The sequence below is a fragment of the Talpa europaea genome, assembly GCF_964194135.1.
Source record: "Talpa europaea genome assembly, chromosome: 1".
Lineage (NCBI taxonomy): Eukaryota > Metazoa > Chordata > Mammalia > Eulipotyphla > Talpidae > Talpa > Talpa europaea.
This window is the reverse complement of record NC_140073.1, coordinates 93,956,696-93,978,406: the sequence shown is the minus strand read 5'-3', so window position 1 is coordinate 93,978,406 and position 21,711 is coordinate 93,956,696. Positions and strand designations below refer to the sequence as shown.

The 21,711-nt window shown below is 37.9% G+C and overlaps 1 protein-coding gene across 1 annotated transcript in view; it reads left to right on the top strand.

The window, feature by feature from the left end:
* NEB (nebulin) overlaps positions 1 to 21,711 on the top strand; it is a gene marked incomplete at both ends in the record, with an annotated part of 193,074 nt that overhangs the window by 9,669 nt on the left and 161,694 nt on the right. The window contains 14 exons of the mRNA XM_084236383.1: positions 6,056 to 6,160; positions 10,774 to 10,878; positions 11,501 to 11,608; positions 13,908 to 14,024; positions 15,927 to 16,031; positions 16,118 to 16,225; positions 16,323 to 16,427; positions 16,829 to 16,927; positions 17,888 to 17,992; positions 19,098 to 19,205; positions 19,290 to 19,403; positions 20,592 to 20,693; positions 20,788 to 20,895; positions 20,983 to 21,087. Coding sequence (XP_084092509.1) covers positions 6,056 to 6,160; positions 10,774 to 10,878; positions 11,501 to 11,608; positions 13,908 to 14,024; positions 15,927 to 16,031; positions 16,118 to 16,225; positions 16,323 to 16,427; positions 16,829 to 16,927; positions 17,888 to 17,992; positions 19,098 to 19,205; positions 19,290 to 19,403; positions 20,592 to 20,693; positions 20,788 to 20,895; positions 20,983 to 21,087 — 1,494 coding nt within the window. The remainder of the gene's footprint in view (positions 1 to 6,055; positions 6,161 to 10,773; positions 10,879 to 11,500; positions 11,609 to 13,907; positions 14,025 to 15,926; positions 16,032 to 16,117; positions 16,226 to 16,322; positions 16,428 to 16,828; positions 16,928 to 17,887; positions 17,993 to 19,097; positions 19,206 to 19,289; positions 19,404 to 20,591; positions 20,694 to 20,787; positions 20,896 to 20,982; positions 21,088 to 21,711) is intronic.

The window sequence follows — 21,711 nt, the reverse complement described above, 5'->3', positions numbered from 1 at the left end:
GAAAAATTTCAGCATTTTAGAGGAACTTGAAAGACTTAATAGAATCCTTAGGGTTGAAATCAGCAGCAGTAACAGAGAACCTCACGTGGGTCCATCACTTTCCTGTTTTGAGATATTCTATTTCTTGATCTCTGGATTTGTAAGAGGTCATGTTGAAAAAACCTAAAGGCTGCTGGGTAATCTTCAGGAGACCACTGTGTTATAAAAATAACATTTAATTGTCATTTTCACTCAATTGTCAGCTAGTCCCCTGGAAACTCTTGCATACAATATGGGCTTAAAAAGCCATTTGGCATCTTGAAACTTACTGGGATTTACTTTCAATAGATATTAGGATCCTATTTTGCCTCAACGGAAAATATGCATATTCATTCAATGGTGTCTTCAAACTTTGAGTTTCTAATATTTATTACTTTTAACTAGATGTGTCCTGAAAATTTAGTATATAAAAGTTCTACCCCAGTTTTCATAAAATTGGTTAAAATACAGCACAGTTCTTCTCTTATCCTTTTATAGAGTAAATTAGGAACCACAGAAGGCATAATAAAGTTTTTAGGCCATCTAGTACATGGTTACAATTGTCCATGTATGGGAACCTCCTACTTCTCTTTTAAGATTAGCTTTCTGGTTCTAGATCTCATAAATACATAATATTGTTGTGTGACCTTTATCAAGTGATCAATAGTTATTTTCTGAGAGTTCATTATGCATGCATGCATTCTTGGCAAGACAGAAAGGTATGACAAGAGTTTTTGTCCTTTCCCTTGAAGATTTATAATCAAGCTGGTAAACTGAAATTGTTATATATCAAACAACAAGAAAAAAGTAAAAACAACAAACCTTATAGTCTAATACTTGCTAAGAGAAACACAGGACACATGTGTGATCAGAGAAGGTTGTGTGGAGGTGGTGATTCCAAGGTAAAGGGCAGATAAAAAGGAAAGGCATTTCAGATATAAAGGGACAGAGGTAAAATGAGTTTGGAGTTTTAGGGGTTAAAGAAAGTAAATGCTGCAGGTGCTTAGTTAGAGAGACATTTGTCAGAAACTGGTGGCAGGACCTTGAACATCAGACAAAATAACTTAGGCATGATATGGTAGGCAATAAGAGCATCATAAGAGTTCTGAGAGAAAAACAATATACAAATAGAATCTGGAGATATTGTGGTGAAGAATATGGTGGATTGGGACTAGGAAAAATTGTGATGACTTGTAGAAGCCTATTTAAAGTAATATAAATGATTCAGAAGGATGAAGACAAAGAAATGTGAAGGTGATAAGTATTTTATAACAAGTGTTAATCACATTGGATATTAGAGATGAAGGAGAGCAAGGAATTGTAGCTGGATTTATGACCACAGGCTGGTGGTCTGGGTTGGCGAAGGCACAGCTGGTAAAGATGCATTGTAGAAAAGTGAAATAGAGTTGAGATAAGTAAAGGGCCATTCAAAACAAGGCACGTTGTGGGTAAAATAGAAACACAAATACTATTGCATAGGTGTGAGGTCAGAACCAGAGATTGATATTTGAGAGTGATCAGAATAAAAGTGGCAAGTGAAGACTTGAAAATGTCTGAGTAAAGAAGAACAGTGTGTGGCCAAAGGCAGAGTTTTGGTGGATACTATACTTAGGACATCTGAAAAGGAGATAACATGCAAAAGAATGAAGCTTGACCACCACCTCACACCATACACAAAAATCAACTCAAAATGGATTAAAGATCTAGACATAAGACCTGAAACCATAAAATATATAGAAGGAAATATAGGTGAAACACTACGTGATTTGCACATCAAAGACATCTTTACAGACACATCACTCAAAGCAGTGATAGTGAAGGCAAAGATAAACAGCTGGGACTACATCAAATTAAAGAGCTTTTGCACAGCAAAAGAGACAATAACAAAAACAAAGAGAAACCCCACCAACTGGGAGAACATTTTTGCACCCAACACTAATGATAAAGGACTGATCACAAAAATCTGCAAAGAGCTGATGAGACTCAACAACAACAAAGAAAATAATCCAGTCAAAAAATGGGCAGAAGAGCTAAAAAGAAACTTCTCTGAAGAGGAAATGCAAATGGCCAACAGGCATATGAAAAAATGTTCAACATCACTTGTCATCAGGGAAATGCAAATCAAAACTACCATGAGATACCATCTTACACCAGTGAGAATGGCACATATTAAAAAAACTAGCAACAACAAATGTTGGCGAGGGTGTGGAGAAAAAGGAACTCTTCTGCACTGTTGGTGGGAGTGCAAACTGGTCCAACCACTGTGGAAAGCTGTGTGGAGATTTCTGGACCTACTAAACATAGAGCTTCCATATGATCCAGCAATTCCACTCCTAGGTATTTACCCAAAGGACACAGAAACATCAATTCCAAAGAACACCTGCACCCCTATGTTTATAGCAGCACTGTTTACAACAGCTAAGCTTTGGAAACAACCCAAATGCCCAAAAATAGATGACTGGATCAAGAAGATGTGGTACATATATACCATGGAATATTACTCAGCATTCAAAAAAGATAAACACATGCAATTTGCAGCAACATGGATGGCGCTGGAAGGGATCATGCTCAGCGAAATAAGCCAAAAAGAAAAAGAAAAATACCGGATGGTCTCACTCATAGCAGGAATCTAGAAAACTTAAATAAGGGACCAGGAAAATGAATAACTATAAGAAAGTGAAAATCAAAATCAACAAAAAACTATGAACCAGAGACACTTTTAAGGGGGCGGGGGCGGGAGGGGAGGGATTGGGGTCAGAATGGGGGGGCTGCAATTGTATGGGGAATATAACAATAAAATTTATAAAAAAAAAAAAACAAAAACAAAAGAACAATGGAACAAAGAGACAGAGAAGCTTAAGGGGAACAGGAAATGCCATGTCATTTATGCCAAGGGAGAGGTTTCCAAGAAAGCACATAATCTCCAAATATCTTCCTTTAGCCATTTAAAAGGAGAGACGTCACTCAAATGCTCTTGACTTTGAACAATAAAGTTGAGCACATATTTTGAGATACATATTCCCCCACTGTCCAAAAATAGATGTGTGAAACCATTTGTAGCCAAAACAGCAGAAAGCACAGAAACAATTACCATTAAACTTAACATGGAAGAATTTTTGATTATTCCCAGACCCAAGACAAATTTATTAAGTCATACTAAATTAACACATAGAAACTAAAACCATACTAACTTATTTAAAAGCAGGAGTGATAAGTAGATGTAAAACCTGTTTAATATAATTCCTGGGGAAGGAGCTTGATCGTGCTGTTCTTGGTGCTCAGGATGAGTGCTGCCTTTAGAATGGCTGCAGCAAAACAAATACTGAAATTTATTTGTTCTTTTTGCATTTGTGATAAAAATGAACATCCTCTTTAGTTTTATTTAGCAAAAACAGCGCTAATGTAGATTCTTAATAAAAGTGAAGTGACATAAGGCAAACTTTCAAAAAGCAGGGAATACCTGTATCTCAATAGAAGACATAATAAAGGAGAATATATAATAATGAAGTAAAACTGCCCATCCTTCCACAGAAAAACTTGACAGTGAAAGGTATGGCTTTTATTTTTATTGTACTAAGTATCAGATAACTGGCATGCCTATTAATCCTGTTGTCAGCACCATAAATTTTTATAGTCACTGGGAATAGAGCCCCAAGCAAACTGTTGTTCACACAACATACCATGGGGTAGACATGGAGATTCTGAGCTGAGAGTTTGGCTTCAGAGGCTTCTCTCTCTGCTGTGTCCCTATTAGCTGCTTGTGTTTTCCTTATTATCTAAGCAGAGATAAAATCTGTTGCAAACACTGTCGTTAGCGTGATCCAGAGTATAGAGTTCCTACTAGACAGAATTTTTTTTAAAAAGATTTATTTATTTATGCATACAAGAGCTGGGGTACAGGCCAGAGATGTGAGGATGTGAGAGGATTCACCAGAGATACAGAGGGGAACAAAACAGACAGACTGACTGAAATACACTGCTGAGGGGAGCAGTGGATGAGTCAGGAGAGGTTTGCTGAGCCACGTAGGATTGAGCTTGTGCTGCAAAGACTGCGGATTACTTCATGGTACAGTGCTTAACGACTTGCGCCACCAGGGAGGCCCTAGACAGAATTCTGAAAAAAGTTCTTGAGAAATTAGGACTTGTAGCTATGATTTTTCTCAAAGTTATTGACAGTTTGTCACACTTAATAAGCATCTCTCCTGGAAGAATTGCTTTCTGTCTGAGAATTCAGTCAGCTATAGAAAATACCAGTTGCCCTATGTCTAAAATAATGTCTTCACTTACTTAAAAGAAATTAAGCATATTTTAAAAGTTGTTTTTGGTAACCTAATTGATTTAATATTCATGAAAACTTTTGTTATTATAGGCGTTCATTATATATATATGTATTATATATGTATATTATTAGAACAAGATCTAGTTAGATTTGGTTAAAGCATGAAGAAGATGATTGGGACCTTGGAACTATCAACTTATAACTATATACATAAGAATGCTGCCATACAGAAAAAAGAAATAATTTGTAGAAATCTCATGATCCAATACTGGAGGAGTGAGGAGCATAGTTCTGCTCCTCAGATTTCCCCAAGGGTTTCATTGCATAAAACACACTCTCAGAGATCAGTTCCCGAACCGTCACTCCAGCCTGGCAATGTGCAGGACACAAAGATTCCCGAATGAGGTTATGTTCTTTCTCACTCCACAGCTCATAGTCCAAGGTGGGAGAGCTGCGTCAACAACCCCTTACAATGCCATTTCATCACTCCTTTAAAACAAGGAAGGGCCAAGCTGAATGAGATCCCAGGAGAAGGCCACTGAGGCAGGGAAGGCTCAGGAGCTAGACTGTTTGTTCTGAGATGTAGAGAACAAGTAACAGTTTTCAGATACAGGAGGAGAGGGTGGAGTTGTGACATGTCAGGGAAAGCAACAGCATGTTTGAAGTCTAGAGGTAGCAGAGGATTTCATGTGTCTGGGGACCTATGAGTAGTTCTGCATTGTTGTGGGCAGGGGTCAAGATTGCTGGAAGAAATAGCTAGAGAGTTCAGTAGCAAAGAAAAAGAAATCAAGAGTGAAAAGGGTGCATAGTTAGGGGATATGATACTTGATTCAAGGCAGAGAGGTCCTTTAAAGGAGGAAGGAAGTTAAAAGAGATTTTGAGCTGTAAGAAAGATGGAGGGGTGACGTAGAGCTGGATACAACGAGTACTGGATGGACTAGCACTCGTGATGCAGGAGCTCATGTTCTGCAAGGGACGCTTCTCCAAGCCATGCAGCTGGTGGTAGGGTCAGGGAGGAGCAAAGATAATTGAATATATAGAAGGAGAAGCTGAGAGTGAGGTGGAGTTGATTGGGGGCTTACAAACAGTGTGAAGTTTCTGACTAGCTACTGGGATTAGAGTCTGAGCAGAGACACAGAATGGGTGTTGAAGCATTAATAAAGGGAATGTAGCAATTTGATACCACAAATTCATAGTACTGGGCCCAGAGCCCCATGCAGGTGTTGTCCACAGAACATATCATTTTGAGCTAAGGGCTTGACTCCCCTCCCTCCTTTGTACCTTCCTTCAGAGTCCCTTTTAACCATGCCTGTGTTATCACTCAATCCATAGTACTGGGTGATTTTCTTCAGGAGCACTCAGCATCCTGAATAAAAGCAGAGGAAGGGTGGTGGGGTTGATCCAGAGCTAATCGGTTTGCCAGCTGGTGTGATGTAAAGCAAGATACTGGGAGTTGAGGGTGCCAGTTAAGAAAATTTCAGTTGCAAATCATGATGTAGAGATGAATAGAAGGAAATGGATCCAGGGTCAGTTGTCGTGGAGAAGAGAGAAGACTCAACTACACCGATATGATTAGTAATACTGAGAGCACGGACATGAAACATCTAAAAAGATAAACTATGGTTATGTGGGACACTAAAATTTAATACTTTAAATAAAAATAAAACATCTTTTTTTAAAAAAAAGCCAATGAATGGGGAACATGGGAGACAATAAGTTTCTATGGCTCATGAGCATCCCTGTGTTTTATTTTGTCAGATTGCTTATAAAAAAGGACACACTGAACGGCAAACTCAATTCACATCTCTGCCAGATCCTCCAGATATAGAATTTGCCAAGAAAGTAACGAATCAAGTGAGCAAGGTAAGTAAATAGGGGACTCTAACCCCCTTTGGAACACTGCCTATTGAGCTCAACCAGCAGAAAAAGGGATAAAGTGAACCTAAACATACAGCACAAACACACAGTACTTTTTCAGTATGACCTTAAAACATGCAGCAAAGGCAGCGTGTCTGTTAACATTGTGGATCATGTTAATAAATGTTCAGCCAGTTTGACAACTTGGCGATTGATTGTAAAAGCTGCGTTTTGAAAACAGAACCCATGTCCTAACATTTTTTAACATATTAATGTACGAAGTGTTACTAACAGAGGAACCACACATTTCCACTAAGGGTCTGATTAATTCAGTGTGAAGATCACATATAGTTTTATGCTCCAGTCAGATTGGAGGAAAATAAGAATGCATGAGTGGTCTCAGACATGGAGTAGCTTGACAGCCATGCGCAGTGCTCTTCATAACTTCTAAGGTCCTGGCAAACAGCTAAGCCTTCCTAAATTTAGGCTGGTAAACCAGCTCTGAGGAATGCAGCCCTCACAGGGAATGCAAAGAGACAGATGTTCAACTGATGAATAGACCCATGCAAAATGCCTATTTTAAAGTGTTCCAAATCAGGCCACCTTCTCCTGGCACTGCTGTTTTTGAATATTTTTTCTCTGCCCTCTGTGGAATTGAATATCATTTGGGTCTTCTGATTGCATTTTGATGGAACCTCAAGATTTCTGTCTTCTTTAAGTATTTATTTTTTCTTGAAATTATGTCTCCTGTAAAGGAGAAGGAAGATAGGCTGTCTGATGAAATCTATTCAGAGATGGTTTTTAGTGTCTTATATTCCAGATTACCTAACTGTATAACTAAAGGCTATTTGGATAAAAGGTCTAGTAAGTACAATAATATTTCACTAATAAAATTACCATGAGCCTAAAATTGTGCCCAGAATAAGCAGAAATTAACTTCAGAACTGTCCATAAAGAGACAGCCCACTGAAAAGTGTTGATATTGTAAATAAGATTGGGGAGCAAGGATGATTTATCTTTTTGGAAAAAAGGAGAAGTTATTTTCAAGTGACCATTTAGAAAGAAAAATAAATCTATTTTAAATTTTTATTTAAAGCATATTTTAAAAGATATCTTACTAAGCCAATATTCTTTTACCTTATTTGATTATGCAGTTTGGGTGCTTGAAAGCAATAAAAATACCATTTTTAGCCTCCTCTGTACTCAGTCTCCCCACTAATTTAGGCTTGCCAGTTAGTTTAGAGCTATACTCTTAAATATAATAGCCACTAGCCAGATGTGAATATTGAACACTTAGAATGTGGTAGTGTGAACTGAGAAATATACATGTATGTGAAATATACCCTGGGTCTTGAACATTTAGTATAACAGAAGCAATGTGGAACAGCTCATTACTTCTTTTTGGATATATTATGTGTTGAAACAACAATATTTTTATCTACTGGGCTAAGTGAAATATCTTAAAATTAATTTTCCACCTATTGTACATTTTAAAATATGGGCACTAGAAAATTTAATAGTATAGTGATGGTTTGCATTATATGTCCCACAGCAGTTGGGTACAGTGGTTCATTGAGCAATTTGAAAACATAGACAGGGCTGGTTTACCCTTCTGGAATAACAACATGAGCCAAGGAGAGAATGGCAGTGGATGAAAGTTATCAGTTTCAGTCACTGACATAATTCATTGTAGTCTTACCAGAAATCCATGTTCTCCAAGACCACTGTGCATCCAAAATCAGTCATATTAGAAAGAAATGCGAAATGCCAGCGATTCTCAGCAGTCCCTCCAATAACAAACCATCCAGTGAAAGAGGCATTTCTCTTGAAGTTTTCCTCATATCAAGCTACTTTGACCCAAGATTCGGTGTCACCATTGTCCTTCTTTCCAACACAGAAAAAAATCTTTACTCACTTTCCTGTATCTAAACCCTCAGCTTTTCTCTGTGGAGTTATGTCTTCCAGATCATCTGTCTTCTAGCTTCCAATATACCAGCTAATATGATGATCATGTTTCTGTAATGATTATGTTGCTGTGACAGTCAGTTTATCAGTCTTTCTTACTATACCTGTCAGAATCAATTCTGCCATTTTTTGTCTACACGGCAGCACCTCCTCTGGCTCAGCTGCATTCTGTAGATTTCACATAGGTGGACCAGCAGGTAGAGTAATTCATATAAGTAGGCTTTCTAGGTGAGGAAATTATGTACACTGAAACCAATCACAAGTGGGGTCCCCAATCACACTGGGGACCCTTTCAGTTTCTCTGTGCCTGCTTCCTTCTTCCTACCAGATTCATAATAGGAATAAAATAAGATTTCAGTGATACACAACTGCAGTCTAAAATTGAAAGGGAAAATTCTGATTCCTCTGTTTTTCTACTCACAAAACTTCTCACAGTAAATGTGGGTTTTCCCCCTCCCTACTAACCAATTCTTGGATACCAACTGGGTGTGTCACAATTCTTCCAATTCTAACATTATCTCCCTGCAGTTAGCATCAGATCCCATAAGCTAAGGGCTCAATCTGACAAGACTGCTCCCCCTTCAAAAATTAATCTCAAGTCTGGGGTTCCTGTATTTGTGACCAACCAGCTCTTAATCCAGATTCCTCTTCCTTGGGTTTGACAAGTTGTAAGAATGACCCACAGAACATTTATTTACATTTATTATATAATAAAGGATATGACTGAAGAGGCATATTGGGAGAGGTCTGAAAGTCTCCCAGTTTCTCTCTTTGTGGAATTGGGGTGCCCCGATTACTTAGAAGTTCTCTGGACTTTGTACTTGAGAGTTTTTTATGGAGTCTATATCGCACTGACATAGTTGATTTTTTAACTCAATCTCCAGCTCTTCTCCCCTTCCCAGAGGGTGAAGGATGGGGCTGAAAGTTCTAAGCTTCTAATCATGGCTTGGTCTTTTAGATAAGCAGCCATCCTGAAAATATCCAGTAATTGCTTCATAGAACAAAAGACACTCCTATCACCCAGGAAATTCTAAGGGACTTAGGGGTCTTTCAGGAGCTGGAAACCAGGAGCAAATGTGAGAACAAGAGATGCTCTTATCACCCCATCATGTGGGAGATTATATGTGTTTTAGGAACTCTGTGTCAGGAACTGAGAGTAGGTATGTTTTCTTATTGTTTCACGAGAATGTTAAAATAAAAACATCTTTTAGTTACGCATTGCTAAATTGTCACACAGCCTGAAGAGGCAAGGTTTTGGTCTTCTGAAGGCATGCAAACCCTTCCATTATGCAGAATTAGGAAGATTCCCATTGATTTCACCAGGAGTGATTGGAATGAGTCAGGAAAAGAACCTGGGCCCACTGTGTACAATGAAATACAAATGGGAACCCCTTGTAGCCCCTCTGAGGAAGATAATTTTTCTATGAATGAAGCTATCAGTGTCCCAGTATTTAGCTACTCACAGAAGTGCAATTAACTGACTTTGTAGCCCTTCCCTTCTGACAACCGCATGGAAACCACAAAAGCACATGTGGCATGTAGGAAATGAAGCCATGTGTTTACACAGATAACAGGGAGCCCAATTTGTGGCAATGAAAGTACCCACAGCTGGCTTCCCATGAGGAAGGACTATGGTCTTACTACATCTATCAACATGTAGTTACACTCTGTCCACAGGTGTCCCAGAGCCTGTAGTTGACCAGGTGTGCTTTCCTGTATTAAATGAACAATTACAAAATCTTGGAGATGTTACCCAGTTCTTGCTTTCAAATTTCAGCATTGGAATGAAGGGCTAGAGTGGTAACTGGGAGAAGTTGGATATTGAACCCCTGATGTGGCTGACTCATCCCCAAGTACCACACACACACTCTGACGTGCTGTAAGATCCCTTGGTTGGCACAGGGGGTTCCATAAATGCATATAACTGCCTCACCCTCTGAATATCCATGGGTTCTGAGTGAACCAAGTCCTTAACTTAGCAAGGGAGGGAATTAGCACCTCTATCCTCTCACCCAAATTTCACATTGTTATAAATCAATATGTGTATACACCACATTAAGCTCACCACTAAAAGTCCAATTCCATCCTTCATGGTACAATTGACCCCTTTCACTCAATTTACCCACCCTTCTCTTCAGGTAACCACTAATTTGGTCTCAAAACCTAAAGTTTGTTTTTGTTTTAATCACTCCATTCATTCTGTTTCTTTGTTACCATATACGTTGTGAAATCATGTTATTTGTTTTTCTCCATCTGACTTACTTGACTAAGCATAATACCCTCTAAGTCCATCCACAATGCAGATGGCAGGATTTCATCTTGTTTTGTTTTTTAAATAGCTGAGTTGTATTCTATTGTCTCTCTCTCTCTCTATATATATCCAACACTCTGGATATATATACTGGAAGATTTGAAGACCTTTTTAAAGAACCTAAAGGAAGGCCTAGCCAAGATATTTATTATTGTTATTTTATATATTTTTACATCATTTTTCATTTTTGCACAATATATGCATTTTCATCTTGGTTATAGTCCCCGTACAATTTCCATACCCCCTTGCTTTGATCCCACTCCCTCATGGTCACTTCATTTATTCTCTTACTTGTCTCTTTCAAAATTTCACTTGTCTTTTTTTCTTTGTCTTTTTTCCCTAGCAAAAATACAAGGAGGATTATGAAAATAAAGTCAAAGGCAAATGGAGTGAGACACCTTGTTTTGAAATTGCAGCTGCCAGAACGAATGCTGATAATTTCAGTGCAGTAAGTTGAGAGAGGTGGTGAATGTCCTTAGTTTGCAAGGGTGACCCTTCCCTGGATGGTTTCTGGCCACTTGCTTCTGAAACTGGCAATGAAGTTGGAAAATTAGAGTCCAGGAGCTTCATCTTAGGGGGAGAGTTCCTGTAATGAAAGAAATCCCATAACATGCCTTCCTTTTGAGAAAGGATATTTTGATCAGATTCCATTATTCTTGCTTCAGTTTTCATAGGTATATACAATTTCAAAGTTAGTACAGGCTAATGGTGTCCTTTTAAATTTGTTCTTTGCCTGAGGAACCAAAACAGTACATTTATGAAACTGATTAGTTTCTTCCCAGAATTTCCTCACTAGAAAACATTCAATCCTCTATGTAAGTTTTCTGCCCCTGGCTTTCGAGAGCTCTTTTTTATTGGCTGTCTTTCAGCCCATTATAATTGCTCCAATCTCTGTTAAATTGCTAATTTTTTTGTGACGGTCCCATAGTCTATAATTGTAATCTGACCTATGTAAGCCAAGGGAACATGACTTTTGAGTAATTCTCCAAATGACTTTTCTGCCCTCCCATGTAAATCCCTTGCACAGTTTGTTCCCATTGCATTTCTTCAGTATGTTTAATATCTTACAGAGGAAATACCAGGAAGAATTTGAGAATATGAAAGACCAGATCTACTTCATGCAGACTGAAACACCAGAGTATAAAGTGAATAAACAAGCTGGAATGACAGCTAGCAAGGTACAAGGACATTCTTTCATTCATTTATCTTGACATTCTTTGGGTGAATTTCTTCAAAGACTTTCTTTCGTTTATAATGTAAAAAAAGGGGTTCCTGAGGAGATAGCAGATACCAGGCCAGTGGATACCAACCCATTTGAAGAGTTTTATTAAAACAACAACAAAAATTGCTTTGGGATTAATATAGGGTTATTAAACTTTTAAAAATTGCTATATAAAGTCTATACTTTAAGGAATGAATTTATTAAAAATTGCTACACAGGAGCATTAGCAATACCCAATTCTTCAGTATTTCAAAGATTTTGATATCTAGATTTTGATACATTTTGATACCTAGAAGTAGAAAGACTAGAATTTCAGACAGAAGAACCCCTTCTCCCAAGAAAAGAATCAGCAGCTTTATATGATATGGACACTCCCACACTCACCACTACCATCCTTTTTCTTATTTCCCATTAATGGGTGAGTATATAGTCACAGACAAAACACATGAATCCATGAATATACTCACATATTCTCTAGAGTATCTTCAGTAAATAGTCAGACTCCCTGGCATTCTAAAGCATAAACTTCAAAACCAATCTGACTTGATTCTAATTCTGACCTTCGTTCTGCTGGAGTGCTCAAAGCAGGAAAACCATGCCACTGAAGAGGTTACTGCATGATCCAATTACAAGACAGTGAATGTTTGGATGAGAGGGAGGTGGGACAGATGCTGAGGAATATTTTGAAAGTAAAGATGTTCTGATTTACTGGTGGGGCAGGTGTCAGATAGGAAAGTTTTGGTTCAAGCAGCGAGATGGGTGGGGTTTTCTTTTATCAAGACCATGGAACAAGTGAATACAATTTTTTTGAGGGGAAAAGCGGCCTCAGCTTCAGACATGTTAGATTTGAGATGCTTTGTTGGCATCCAAGTAGAAATGTCAGTTGATTATATGAGTGAAAATTCAGGGGCAATACCTAGGAAGAGTGTAGCAATTTGGGAGTCATTAACATGTGGCTAGTTTTAGCCATAAGACTGGAAACCATCAAGGGAGTGAGTGTAGACAGGAAATTTCGAGTACTGAGAATTGGAATGCTTCTATGTGAGGACATCAGCATGATGAGGTGGGAGCAAAGTCAGGAGTGAGGATGCCTTGGGCAGCAAGTGAGGGGAGAAAGGAAGATCACCTGTGTCAAATGTGTCTGAAATGGAGTTATCAATGCATGAGAGAGGTTCATTAGTGAATGAGGAGAGAGAAATAGAAAAACATGAATATTCTCAGCTGTTTTAAAAGCATTTTCCTGAAAAGAAAAGATAAGAAAGAACGCACCATGTTTGTACACTGATGCAAAAATTCCCGTGTAGAGGGAAAATATGATGATGTTGGAGGGGGCAGAGTGACTGGACTATTTCCCCTTGAGAAGAGAAAGGGGAAGGAGATGTGGTACTTAGGACGAGATGGCTTTGCCACTAGCCCTGATTGTTCATCCATAAACAGGAAAGGAGGCTGGGTATCCCAGAGGCAGGTAGAAAGATAGTTGAGTTTGTGGAATTTCCTTTCTGGTTGTTTCCATTTTTAAAGGGAATACATAATTGTATAAAAGAGGAAGTCTCCTTACATCTCCCATTCCTGTAGAGATCTGCTGTGAGCACTCTGTGTGGACTAGAGAGGGGGGGCGTCTGTGTTTCAGTTGTGTCTCTCCTACCTTTAGTTTCCAATCTGATTGGTTTTGTTTTACGAGGTTCTTAAATGTTGGTAGGTTATGTGTGCGTATAATAATGTATGTGCATACATTATAGGTGGGTCTGCTTAAACACAGTTATAGACAAAATATAAAAGGGTAGGTAGATGATGCTTCTAGCTTATTTTCTTAAAAAATGTGTTGGTAAAAAGGCAGTTGGTGGCTAAGAGCTGTGTGAGGGTTTCTGGGAGAAGCAGGTATCTGGGACAGGATGTACTGTCATTATTTGTGTATTTTTCCCTCTCCCATTATTTATGTATCTCTCTGTCTTTGAGAGGAGGAGCCAAGTGTTATTCAATCTTATCTTTGTCCCAGAGCCAGGCACATAATCGACACCTTCTGGGTCTGGGTATTTTTGAATGAACAAATGAATGGGAAGAAAAAATATCCTGGAAATTTATGCAGTTTTTCTCCTGCTATTATGAGTTACTATGAGTATTTTGTTTATAAAATGTCAAGCTGCCATTTCTCTAAAGAGAAAATTGATTTGTGGAACTATGCCATAATATCATAATAGAAACAAGAACAAAAAGAACCTGGAGAGTTATTTTATCACTTTATTTCACTCCTACAGGTAAAATACAAAGAAGACTATGAAAAGAATAAAGGAAAAGCAGATTATAATGTACTTCCTGCTACAGAGAACCCACTGCTCAGGCAGCTGAAGGCAGCAGGAGATGTCCTAAGTGATGTAAGTAGACTCTTGTCAAAAAGTGCTTTTAAAACCTGCAATAGAGATGAAATGCCTCTCCTTCTGTAATGACTAAATGCAAATATAACTTTGCAAATACTTTAAGGTTATGGTGTAGCAGTTTCCCTGGAGTGATATAGCCATGGAAGGCATAAGAGACTCTGATTATGCTGTCTGTCCATTTGGGGGCCGTGTGAAGTTAGCTCAATGGGTAAGGAAATCCTCACATGTTTATAGGCTCTGGAGGCCTGTGCCTCTGTATGGTCAAAGACGTCATAGGAGATGTGATACATTTTGATGGAGAGAGGAGACTTTGAAAGGGGAGGGGAGAGAGTAAAACTACCTCAGCACACTGCCCTCATATTCTTCAAGCCTGTTCCTGGGAGAAGAAGGAAAATGTCCTGTATTTCATAACTTCTCTCCCCCATCTTCACCATTGTGCACTCAGATTTTGGCCTAAGGAACCATTGTTTGTTTTTTTTTTTTTTAAGATTTATTTATTTATGCATATAAGAGCTGGGGTACAAGCCAGAGATGTGGGGTGGAGGGGTAAGAGGATTCACCAGAGACAGAGTGGGGAACAGAACAGGCAGATTGACTGAAATACACTGCTGAGGGGAGCAACGGGCGAGTCAGAAGAGGTCTACTGTGCCATGTGGGTTGCTCCCTGGTCGTCCAGGGATGAAACTCGTGCTGCAGAGGCTGCAGATTGCTTCACAGTGCGGTGTTTAACCCCTTGCGCTACCAGGGAGGCCCATGGAACCATTGTTTGTAGACAGCAGGGCATAGAAGATGGCTTCCTAGTCTTCACAGGGATTTCTACTGATGCAGTCACTAGAGCCTGATTAATCCATCAGATCTAAGGTAGCTTAGTTAAGTGAGAATTCAGACTGGCATTAAAAGACAGTCTAATGCTACTTTGTTTATATAAATAAAGATTGAATGTATGTGATCAGGTGAGTCTTTCCCTTATGTTTACATATTCAGCTTTCCCAACATTTGGGGAAAAAACATACATATATTTGCTGTGAAATATTTATCTTTCCTTTGTCCTTTAAATTGTCAGCAGCATAGAAAGGTATAGATGTGATTGAGGTATGGGGTGAATGATGTGACAGATGAGAGGCTGGAAACAGATTTGTCCAAATATCTCTCCTGGATATCAGTACAAAGCACATCTCTGCTTCTAAATTAAGGTTATCTTTATCAACCATATAGAAACACAGGTTCAAATTCATTTTATTGATAAAGACAGAACTATAAACATAATAAGAAAGCACCATTTACCATTTAAAAATCCAAAAGGAAAAGGTGACAATGATCTGCTTTCTCACTTGCACATTTAAAACCTAGTAGTTGTTTACTGTTATCATCCCAGCAGAGAACCAGTCAGTAGAGTCATGATTTGAGTTCTTGTATATACCTTATTTTTAGATATGCTATGTTTGCACAAAAGGGGGCTTTTCCTTGGAAAAGGAGGGAGACAGAATGTATATTTCTCAACATAAACAGATTTTTTGTGAAAGCTTGTTTAAAGAAAAACTCCCTGTTCTCAGAACACTCTGATTTGCCATGGCACTCTCTATGAGGAAAATGTGTGTGCCTGGGAGTTGGAGAATGCAGCAATACAGAAATACACAGGAACTGCTACAACTAAGGGCTTGGCCTGAGTTGGCAGGTTGACTTCTTGATTTGGGGGAGAATGTTAACAGCTGTGGCTTTACAATAATTACTAATAGAAAAGCCTTGTCATTCATGACACCCCAATGCTTGTCACTTTTTAAAGAGTGTTGACAGGCAGTTATCTTTTTTCTTCTTCTTTTGCTGCATGTTTGAAAATACGAGTGTTATTATCAGTGTGGGAGTGACAAGAATTAACTTTGTGATTTTTGTCTTTGACAGAAACTATACAAGGAAAACTATGAAAAGACAAAGGCAAGGAGCATGAATTACTGTGAGACCCCCAAGTTTCAGCTTGATACAGTTCTGCAGAACTTCAGTAGTGATGTAAGTATTCCTGTGGTCATTCCCTCTGGTAAAGAGAAGAGCCATCATTTCTCAAACAAAAACATGAAATCTGTTTTGTCTTTCAGACTAAATATAAAGATTCCTACCTAAAGAATATTTTGGGACATTATGTGGGCAGCTTTGAGGATCCATATCATACACACTGCATGAAAGTCACAGCTCAAAACAGTGATGTGAGTTCTAATTCAATTGTTGAGCTTTCCAAATAACACATTTCTTAGGAAGTGAAACAATGGTTGCATCCTTATATCTGATTTTTCTTCCTAATAGAAAAACTACAAAGCAGAATATGAAGAGGACAGAGGTAAATGCTTCTTCCCCCAGACCATAACTCAAGAATATGAAACAATCAAGAAACTAGATCAGTGTAAAGATGTAAGTCTGTGGAGTGAACTTTGAATATTACTCCTTCTGTAGCCTCTCCTGGTCAATATGTTTAAAATGTTGACATATTTACCACTAAATACAAGTAAGGAAGTTTTAAGAAATAAAATTTATTTTGTAATAGATATGATATTTTTATCCATCATTATCCATATGTTTCAAGAGTTAATTCTAGCTCATTTTCCCAAAGAGAAGTTATTGGGAATCTGAAGATACGAAGTTTCTTATACAGAGGTAAGAACACCTTTCAAAGAAACTGCAGTCTAATGAGAAAAACATCATGTGTTTCATTTACTTGTTTTTTGGAACTAGGGTTCTGCCTGCTTGGCCTATTTGTTAACTTGAATTAGACAGGTGATCCTGCTAAACCTGCTTCCTCTTCTCTCCCACAGCATACCTACAAAGTCCATCCAGATAAGACAAAATTCACTCAAGTTACTGACTCTCCTGTTTTGGTGCAAGCCCAGGTCAATTCCAAACAACTGAGTGATGTAAGTTCCTCTAAATATCCAGGAGATCTGATTATGGGAAATAGCATAGCCTATCTCTACAAGTAAAATCCAATGACATCACAATGATTTATTATTAAAAAAAGTTTAAATTTTTGGAAATTTAACGTGTATGTATTTTTAATCATCTAAGATAGTTTTTAATTGGTGGTTCTGTAAGGGAAACTGATGGAGCCTAGTGCTTGTTCGAGTCAAATAAAACTGGATTGGAATACCAGCTCTATCTTGACCTGATGGCCTAAGCAAAATTTTTTATCCTGTCTGTACCTCTTCTTTCTCTTTTATAATTTATGATTGACTGGAAGATTAAGTGAAAGGAAATGTGTGCATAGTGCATACCTTTGTCCCCAAACAAGCATTCAATACATGAAATTTCTCTCTTAAATTAGTTTTTGGGAAATGGAGCCTTTGAGTTCAGTCCTATGAGCATTAAGTATTAATTTCCAAGTTTGTAGCCACTGAAAAAAATTGCAATAGAAGTAATCTCAGAAAACTTCAATTCAATTAGACTTCAATTAGAGTATCAACAAACTGTAATGTATATGAGGGGATATAACCCTCCCATTATATTCCCTCTTTGTTAGAAAAGGTTCTGCATTTCTGGAGCACTAATAATGAAAAGGAAGAAAGGGCTGTCATTCTCAATGGCCCCAGGACTACAGAGCCGTTGTGATATGCTTAGAGGGGAACATGTGTGAAGGAGTCGCCTCACACCATTGGGGTCATACCACAGTGATAGCTTCTGTTTGTCTGGCAAACAGGATTGTCAGCAATACACAGGAGCCCCACCTCTGGCTTTCTCTTTCAATCTCAACAACTTTGTCAATTGTCACTTAACAAAATGCATTTTACACTTTATTATATCAAACATACCACCCAAGATTTTGTTTATAATTTGCAACAATACTTCAGAACTAATTGGTGTGTGCTCTGTTTTCTTAGCTAAATTACAAGGCAAAACATGAAAGTGAAAAGTTCAAGTGCCACGTACCTCCAGATACTCCTGCCCTTTTGCAGCACAAAGTCAATGCCTACAACCTGAGCGATGTAAGTTTGTAGCGCATGGTGCTGTGTGCTCTGCTGACAACAGTGTTTTTGTTTTTTTAATTATTTCATTGGTTAAATATTTCAATATTAAAGATGGAAAGCACAGCTAACATTTGTATCATGTTCCTATGTTCCTGCCAATGAAACTTTGAATTCACCTTCTAAAATGGGGGTGGCAATCTTGTAAGTAGCTTCATACAATCAGACAATCCTAATATATTTTAACCAACTCTCAAAATACCACTACTCATGTATGTTTAATTGCAAACCTTAAGGTTAGATCTTGTATTCATATATTAATTTGTACTGCGCTAACATTACTTTTCTTTAGGACCTGATTTCTAGATACACTTCATTTCTAGATACACTTATTCACCAGGCCTTTATTGTCCCTTATTTCACACAATTGATACTTATTTCTACAGAAAGTCAGAGATAAAAATTACAACATAATTATATGACATATATTGACTATATTAATACTTACCACGAAAAGTAAATTAAATATATTTGTGTCACTATAAAATATTCAGTGTAGTAATCAAATATTAATTTAATTTGTTAAAAGAAAATTAAAGAAGATTGATAGTGGAGAATTAGAAGCTTAAACGTGAGGAGAATAATCTAAAATACGCATATTCTGGGCCTCCCCGGTGGCGCAGCGGTTGAGCGCTGGGTTGCGAAGCTGCCCGCAGCCTCTGCGGCGCCAGTTCGATCCCCGGCTGCTCCCCGGCCACTGGAGGAGGGTCCCACATGGCGCGCAGACCTCTCCTGCCGCCTGCTGCTCCCCTCAGCAGTGTACTTCGGTCCTTCTGCCTGCTCTGCTCCCTGCTCTGGCTCTGGTGAATTCTCTCACCCTCCCGTGCTTCTGACTGTACCCAGTGCATGTATAAACAAAAAACAAACAAACAAATAAATAAAACAAAAACGTGTCTATAAAAAAAAATGTAAAATGCCATTTAAAAAAAATAAAATACGCATGTTCCCTGAAAAATGAAAACAATCCATTTACTTTATATAAAAATAAGGTACTGAGTTATCCTTAGTCTTTAGGTGTGACAATGTGCATATCATTTTTACTGATTACTAAAAATTTCCTGTCTAGAATGTGTATAAGCAAGACTGGGAGAAGAGTAAAGCTAAGAAATTCGACATTAAAGTAGATGCCATTCCCCTGCTGGCAGCCAAGGCCAACAGCAAGATCGCTAGTGATGTGAGTACGGACCGGCCATCTGGGCAGGGAGGCTGGGAGACATTTCATGACAGGTGGAATCTGGCATGTGTGATGTCTTTGCAGGTGATGTACAAGAAAGACTATGAAAAAAGCAAAGGGAAGATGATTGGTGCCCTCAGCATTAATGATGATCCCAAGATGCTGCACTCTTTGAAGACGGCCAAAAACCAGAGTGATGTGAGTGCTTCTGTCACTCTGTCTTGTTTTCAGATATGACTATACTTACTGATTAAGGGCACCTTGGATGGGATGTTAGCCTGAATGAAATCTGAGATTCCGGATAATATGTCAAGCATGAATACCCACTAGTAAAGCATGGTTAACTCCTGAATATATCTCTGCACTCTGAGACACTAGTGAATATTGTAAAGATTCCCTTAGTCTTCTTAATGCTCTCTGTTTTATCAGGGGGCAGTATACTAGCCATATTTTTCAAATTGTTTTTCCTGGAAATGGGTTTAATATCTCTGTATGTAAAAGCATATATTCATTCCCTTAGATGACCTGACTTAACAGTACTTTGTGAAAATACAAATAGAAAAATAAAAGACAAGAAGTGAGAAAAATCTGGCTAAAGACAAAATGGGGAAAACTGAATGAAACAAAACCCCCAAAGCAATGTATTTAATTTTAAGAATTTTATAAAATATTGATCTTATTTTAAAATATGTATTAAAAATTTGAATTCTTCACAAAATTTCTTTCCTAATCATAACAAAAGATTCTATTCTATATCATTCCTAAAGTCATGTCTTTATTAAATGTGCTTTTTATTTCTATATGGTAGAATTATAAATATGTAAAGGAATACATGTTATATGCAATAAAACAGAGAAACCATCTTTTCCTGCATTACTGATAAAATGTTAAATATTAGGTCTTAGTGATAAAGGGCCTCTTCCAGGGGTGTTGTAAAATATGCTTTCATGAAATGCTGAGCTGAATACTTTTCTAGGACTGTATTAGTAGCTACAGTCCACTTTATACCTCTTATCTCATTTTATACCAACTCTTAAAAAATTCATTTCCTTCCAACACATTCAAGAGGAAAGAATTATTTTATGAAAAAAAGTTGCTTAGACAGCAGCAATGGTGTGCTATGATTTATTCTGGATGAGAAATAATGTGATGAAAGTAACAGACATTTATGGTTATTAACAGACTAGATTATACAGGACATAAACCTCTAACATATTAATTCCACTGATTGTTTTTTTTTTTTTTGCATTGTGAAAATAAACACGGAAAAAATTCAGAGTTTTTACCTTTTGGTTAAAAATATAACAATGACACAAATGACTTTTATACCATGAGGTACATTTTTCTTTGTTTGGTTATCACTGTTTGATTTTTGTCTTTTGACAGAGATTATACAGGGAAAACTATGAGAAGACAAAGGCAAAGAGCATGAATTACTGTGAGACTCCCAAATACCAACTTGATACTCTGCTGAAGAGCTTCAGTGAGGTTTGAAAGACTATGATTACTCTAGGGATTGAGGGCTTTCCTACTGTTGACAAAAACTTTGTGAATTTGAGCTGCATATGTTTTCTTTTTTCAGGCTAAATATAAAGATTCTTATGTACAGAATGTTTTGGGACATTACATAGGCAGCTTTGAGGACCCATATCAAATACACTGCATGAAAGTATCAGCTCAAAACAGTGATGTAAGTTTGAAGACAATTGTTCAAGACTTGCAGTGACATTTTTTGGGAGTAATGACAGCATGATATATATTTTTTTTCTTACTATAGAAAAATTACAAAGCAGAATACGAAGAAGATAGAGGGAAATGCTATTTCCCTCAGACAATAACGCAAGAATATGAAGCAATCAAGAAGCTAGATAAGTGTAAAGATGTAAGTTGACTGCCCTGGATTCTTAAATGGGGTTTGGGATTCTTGTGCCATCTAGTGGTAAATATGGCAGAAGTTTAAGTGCTAGCATCTAGAGTTTAAATGCTAATAATAAGTGTCTAGCAGATGCTTACTTTTAAATTTTGATTTTTGGGTGAGGATTACAAAAATTGCTGTAAAGAAATCTATTCATTCAAAATAATTTCAGGTTTTGTAAGTTGTTGTTTTTACTCTAAAGATTTATTTATTTATGCATACAAGAGCTGGGGCATAGGCTGGAAGCATGGGGGGTGAGAGGACCAGCCAGAGACAGAGTGGGGAACAAAAAAGGCAGATTGACCAACGTATACTGCTGAGGGGAGCAGCTGGCGAGACAGGAGAGGTCTACTGCACCATGTGGGTAGCTCCCTGGCTGGCTGAGAATCGAACTCGCACTGCAGAGGCTGAAGACAGTCTCATAAGTTGAGTCCCAACCCCCTGCGCCACCAGGGAGGCCCTGTTTTTACTTTTTTATATACACATGATTTTGAGAAAAAGAACATGGAAATGTGTTAGAGATAGTTGTTCATTCAGTCAACACATTTACACAAGGGGCTAGCTTATGCCAGGAGCCCCCGTTGGTGTTGG